The sequence below is a fragment of the Tupaia chinensis genome, unplaced genomic scaffold (genome assembly GCF_000334495.1).
Source record: "Tupaia chinensis unplaced genomic scaffold, TupChi_1.0 Scaffold000076_1, whole genome shotgun sequence".
NCBI lineage: Eukaryota > Metazoa > Chordata > Mammalia > Scandentia > Tupaiidae > Tupaia > Tupaia belangeri.
Genome location: NW_006159536.1, coordinates 3230369 through 3237123, shown reverse-complemented (window position 1 = coordinate 3237123; position 6755 = coordinate 3230369). Strand labels below are relative to the sequence as shown.

The following is a 6755-nucleotide window of genomic DNA, read 5'->3' as shown; positions in this document are numbered from 1 at the left end:
TCAGAAATAAAAGCAGGCAAGTACAAACTAAACTGCTTAAACTAATCTGTGAAAACCTGCCTCCCTCCAAGAGCTGGCACTAATTTATTCACCTGATTTGCCCTCTGTTCCAAACAACCCCCAGTACTGGGGATCAAGTTACAGCATAAGGAAGCACTCAAACTATATACATCTTCTCAAAGATTTACTCTGCAATTTCCAAGTCTTCAGACTTATTTTTTTTTTTAGTTTGCCCGTACTCCTCTAGTCTCTGTCTCTTACTTTCATTTAAATGTATAGACATATGCATGTAAGGGCTATTGGCCTTCAAAGAGGGCTCCTGTCTAGCAGTGTATATGATATATGCCTAAACGTATAGACATATATAAGTTCCTCATGTACTCCCCCTTTTGTGCTGAATCCAAATTTTATTGCAAGATAAGAGATTGTAGATCTTTTCAAATTCCATTTGAGATAGAATTTTCTACCCAGTTTCACAATTGTTTGTTCATTTAGAGTTTCAAGGAGGAAAGTGGAATAATCATCTTTTTATTCCATCATTTATTAAAATCCCTTATCCAGGATCTCACAGAGATAAGATAGAAATACTCTTTAAGGAAGATTATTGTAGTCCTTTTTAGGGTATAGATTAAAGTGAGATGGGGTGGCATAACAAAAACTCCTAGATAATCTAGGTCAACACAGTCCAGTAGAACTTTCTGCAAAAGCAGAAATAGTTTTGGTCTGCACTGACCAATATAGTAGTCACTACCCACATGTGGATACTAAGCACTTGAAATGTATTTTGTAAAACTAAGAAATTAAATTTTTAATTGTGTTTTATTTTAATTATTCAAATTTGAATTTATAGAGCCCTACACAGCTAATGGTCACCAAATTGGACAATGCAAATCTAGGTTATATAAAAGCCTGAATGCTAGACTGTGGCCAAATAGACATAAAAGAGGATATCCAGGTGGTGTTATGGAAAAAAAGAAGCAACAGTGTTTACGTGGGGAAGAGAGAAAGAAGATTCAAACAATTCATCAGGAGTACACAGAGAGAATGGGAAAAGTGGTAGCATCAAATTAATAAAGGGTACATTATCAAGGCCTATTTTTAAAAATAGATATTTACTAGATTGAGTTCCCTATGGTAAGCAAAGCTCCAAATAAAAATGACTATAAACAATTAGAGTCCTCACAATGAACTGGGGCAGGGGGAGTTTACAGGTACAAAAAAAGAATCTTTTTCCTTAACATTTCTCTCTTGAGAGACTCTCTTCTGCCTCCATACACCCTGTTTCAGAGCTTGTCTTGTCCTTCTCCAGGCAGAGTCCCTGTATATATGGTATAATAATGATGGTTCAGAAAAATTGCTATTTCACATACTGAGTGGTTACTTAGTGATTAGTAACTAAAATACTCAGTGATGCAAAGAGGATCAAGGAGGAACTGGTCTTGTTTTGGAAAGGAAAAAGATGATATAAAATGTAACTTTGCATACATGAAGTGCTCAGCAAAGCTTAATTAATGAGAAAACCTCAAAGAAAGTGATGAAATAAGGAACACAGATACTAGTGTTCTATTTATATGATTTTGAAAGTTCAAGCTTGGTATTTTCCTCTTCCATTAATGCACAAGTATAGCCCCATGTGGCAGCCATGAGATATTCATCTTTCCACTGAGTGATTTTTCTTTAAGGCATCCCATTTATGAGGGGCAGTAACCACACAGAATCCCACCCTCTAACTTTATTGATGTTCTTCATTCTATTTGTGATGGAAGTCCATCCCTATCATCAGAGTGCAGTCACTGATAATCAGGTCTGTACTGTCCCTGGAAAGATTGTTTTGCTGCAGAATGGAGGAGGTTATCTTTATAAAAAATTATTCAAAACAAACATCCATGAATCTAGGACTAGCTCGCATTGAAAGAGGACAGGCAAGGCCCTTTAATGGGTGCCCTACTGTGTAATCTTCCTTTCATCTTAATTCAAAATCCCTTGGAGATTCAAGCTGCCTTATGAAAAATATAAATTCTTCTAATTACTTATGTGTAGGGTACAGGATTTGTCCTAGTCAAAAGAGATACGTAATAATGTATCCTGGCATTTATTTTCATCTGCCGTGACTTGAAGATAGATGCTGAGCTTTTTTTTTTTTAATCCTGTTTTCTTCTATTTTTGTTTTATTTTGTTGCTTTTTTTCTCTTCTCTCTTCGATTTTTCTCTTCCTCTATACTTGAAAAAAAGTAAAATAGAAATGCTGTCTTGCCAAAAGAAAAAAATATCTTGAAAGATTATGGATTCTAAAGATTTTTACAGAGGGTTTGATGTTTTGTAAAATAAAGCTAGCTGCCATGTGTAAATATAGCTGTTTTTATTTGAAGGGGAGAAAATACAGGAGCATTTCAGCTTTGTTTTTTTAATTTACCCAAGCCTTTTATATATATATATCTCCAGGTCTATGTAGATTGTTTTATACTTGGAGCCCACAGCCTTCTCATATTCTCTGTTCAGGACTCCAGGCTATTTCTATCTTTCTTTGTAAATGTATTTCTCTGGCTGCCTAAGCCAGCTTATTCTTACTTTTTTATGCTGTACATAATGCCCTTTGCCCAGTGATGTTGGCCTGCATGCTTTCCTCATTAGTGCTAAAGCCCTCCTACAAGTATCAAAATCACCATTGTCCAATAAGATGCCTTCATGACCTTTCCATTTTAACACATAACTGGGAATTTAAGAGAGCTGATCTAACACTTTCCAGATTAAATGTCAAATTCTCAAAATTCAGATGGATTTGGAATCCACCTAAGCATATTTTCTGCTTCCATTCCCAGTAGTCTACACAGTGGCACTGATCAGCAGTTGCATTTTGTAATATTACTTAAGGCTTTAGTGTTGTGAAGTTCTGCCAGTAATGGTGTTTAATTCACTTATATGTGCCAATTCATCTCTGTCAGGAACCTATTAATTTCTTTGCTATTTTACTCTGTCCCTCATCCCTACATAATGAGACACAATGATTCCCATTTGTGTAACCAAAAAACTTAGAGTCTCCTATAAATTACCTCTGATCCTACTGCTTTTAGTGGCCAGAAGTCCCTGTATTTCTTTTTCATATTTAAATCAATTTTTGCAAACTTTTTTCTTTAGAAGAATACACTGGAGCTGTAAATAGTGAAACCACAGAAAAAGAACAGGATTCTGATCGACTCTTTAACATGCATTTCTGTCCCAAGAAAGACTCCCATAATATCATTACCAAAAATGCATTGTTCCCACAATATGTCCCATTTATAGGGAGGGAGCTTTAATAAAAGTCAGCCACTGACTCTGCTGTTAGCCCAGTCATCAGTGGGCGCAGTGTCAAAATACCTGTAGCATTGCTATCAAAGTAAAAACTCTATAACAAATAAAAGTCTGTTAGACCAAATTAATTATCTTATGCTCTTTGCATTTCTGCAGGATATGATCCTGAGTAAAGAAGAAAGTGGCAGCTAAGGAGGAGTTAACATAGTTCAAGAGAGAATTTCATTGTTTTACCATATGAAACTCACATGTACCTCTTCCACCCATTCTATATTTTTCAGGATTGGAGCAAAACATCAAGAGCTAAGGGAAAAACAGGCAAGAGGTCTTGTTGATTATGCGACTGGCGCAATTGGATCAGTGCATGATATGGATGATGATGAAATGGACCCCAATTATGCCAGAGTCAATCACTTTCGAGAACCATGTACATCAGCAAATGTCTTTAGATCTCCATCTCCTCCTAGAGTTGGACCACTTGGTTACCCTCGAGATGGCCGTCCCTTGTCTCCAGAGAGAGATCACTTAGAAGGTCTTTATGCCAAGGTCAACAAGCCATATCATCCACCGGCTCCAGCTGACAGGTAATACAACTTAGTGACGGATGAATATAGTTTTAATTCAGTGAGTTTCAAATCATCTCCACTACTGAAGCAGATAAAAATATATCCTTCAATCTATTAAAACTGAAATGACATGGTACCCTAGACAAGTGCTATGCTTTGACCTACCCATAAAGTATCAGCTATCGAAAATAAAACAATATCCAGTTAAAAGGTGGCATGAATGAATAATGGTAGTGGAGTTCATGGTGCAATAGGGAGCAATTGTTGAAGGAATAGTGTGACAGAGAACCAATGATGAAAACTTTGAAGGAATATTGTCCTTTCTCCTAAGAGCCCTATTATAAAAGACTTATTTGAGCAGATGGCATGACATGTGGAGGTGAGGAGTCAGAGAAGAGAAAATGACAACTTCCAAGTAGAAGTAATTGAAGGGAGTTATAGATAGCTGCAGAGGTGCAGGGGATTTTGAAAAGTAAGATTGGGATTTTGAACTCAAGGAAAATGTGACCCTGTATAGATATTCATGGAAGATCAGAGGTAGAAAAGGAGATAATCTTGGCAATAGGGGTTTGATGAAGTAGAGAAAGATAAGAGGTGACAAGGCCAGGGATCCTTAAGTTTAGCAGCTTAGGAAAGAGATAATAGGACCATCTGTCAGTACAATTGAAGTAGGTAGGGAACACAATGATTCTAGCCCCACCTCCTGTCAACAGTAAAATGCCTCATCTCTTGAAAGGCTGATCTAAGGAGTTTTTGTCAATATACAATGTTAGGTGACCCTTGGAATTACACATGCAAGGCACGGGTTGACTGATCTTCATCTAATTTGACTGTATCTTGAAGTCTGGAGGGAGAAGGTGGGCAAGAAGGATGGCAGGTGCAAAGAGCTCTCATTTTAGATGTAAAAATGACTTGTTTTCCAGATTTCTTAGGGTTCTGACAATCACCCAGTCCCTATTAGTAACCAGCTTTTGTGTGATAGCATGATATATTGCATATGTTTACCGTTTACATTTCCCCAGCTGGGTAATATTATGCACTTTCAATTAGGTTGGGGAGAGGAAGGGAAATCATGGCATTTTTATGCAGACTGTAAAGTGTAGCTTCACAAGACTGATTACCTTTCAGAGCCTTTCCAATAACCAAGTAGGAAGGAAGGAGCAATTTTTAATCCTTACTGTCAAGCTTCCAGGTTGATAATATTAAAGAAAGATGGTCAAGTTTTTCTTTGGAACAAAATGAAAATATAAATTCCTGTGACTATGTGATATAGCCGTAATAATTAAACAGCTAATTCAAACAATTGCTTAAGAGTTGGACTTTTCTTCCCAGCCTTCACATAAGGTTAGATTTCATCATGTAAATATTAATACCAGGCATGAGTCTTTTCAGGCAAATCAGATAGCAATTCTCCTTGCACAGTTCCACTACTAGAAACCTAGTACAAAGAAACTTTTCCTAAAAACGTCCCAAAAAAGTATTTAATACTCATACCATGGAAATAAATATAATGCACTCTATTTTTTAAAGTTTATGAGATAAATACATATTAGAAATTCTGGATTAAACCCTAAGGAACAGGTTTCTGTACTATGATCTCCTTATATCCAATATGCTAATATGTATTCAGAGTCTCTAGAACTATAAAGCCACCTGCACTTTTCTCCCCAATTTTTATCACTTATGATTTATTTTTTCCCCCAGATCTTATGGGTATTTTGGGGAATACTGTTTAGGAAACTCGATTTTTAGATAATTTTCAGCCTTGTAGATTTGAACAGGAATGAAATATTTCTTGGGATCTTAATTGCAACTGCTCTACAATGATATCTAGAAAACCTGTTATTTACTGCTGAGCACAGGTGTATGTATGAATGATAGAGTTTTACTTTTGGCTGTGACCCTTTGTATTAATAAATGATCTAAAGCTGTTACTTTCAGTCAAGTTTTAGATTATAGTCATATTTTTGGATGGCAGATAAAAGTGTGACTCTTTAGGCTCAAAGTTATTGTTATTGTGCTCTCATTTTTATTATATTCTTATATAAAGATTGCTATGCTTTTTGTTCTTTAAATCTTAAGGCAATCAGTTTTTGTCTTGACACATAGTAAGCATTCAAAATGTTAGTTATTTATCAACATTATCATTATCACTACTAATACTACTATCTTTTTCTAATAAAATTCTGAACTTTCTTCACATGTGGACCTATGTGAGTCCAAGTAGAATTGTGTGGCAGTGTCCCTAACTCTGTCCACAAGCAAGAACTATGAGTTCTAAACTGTTTTACAGGAATTGCTCATTCACCTATTCATCTGCTCAGTCTACCCTCGTTCAGTAAGTATTTGTTTGGCACCTACTGTGTTCTAGATACTATAGAATGTTCTACAGAAGATGCAACTGGTGACTAAACACAGTCCCACTCCAGAGATCATATTCTAGTCAGTAGGGACCAATACATATGGAAATGCATAATTACAATATAATGTAAATAGAATAAAATGAAGATTTTCCTTCTCTAATCCTGCCTGGGCTGGTCAAGAAAGGCCTCCAGAAGGAGATGACATTTAGACTAGCTCTGGAAGGATTCAGAAGAATTGGCCAGATGCAGAAGTAAAATTTCTTTACAAGTACTTGAGTTTGGAAAGGGCAAAGTGGGCTGAATGAACATAGCCTGTTAGGGAAGCTCAAAAACACCCAAAAACAGTGGGAGTTGGAAGGAGAGTTATAGGGAGTGTGCTGGAAAGCAGGTGGGAGGCAGTTTGTAAATGAATAAGTTGCATCTTACGTTTTTCCTTGGTGAGTGACTGTTTTAAGCAGAGTTCTGGAGTTGTGCTGGATTAGCAGTATCTGCCCCATGCTCCAAAAGGATGAGGGGTTGCATGTGTGCAGCAGGA

General features: G+C 36.5%; 1 protein-coding gene across 1 annotated transcript in view; it reads left to right on the top strand.

Annotated features, from left to right (window-relative positions):
- The window catches only part of PARD3B (par-3 family cell polarity regulator beta), a 1250195-nt gene that overhangs the window by 1055258 nt on the left and 188182 nt on the right, over positions 1-6755 (top strand). The window contains exon 20 of the mRNA XM_006142461.3: positions 3573-3875. Within this exon, the coding sequence (XP_006142523.1) occupies positions 3573-3875 (303 nt within the window). The remainder of the gene's footprint in view (positions 1-3572; positions 3876-6755) is intronic.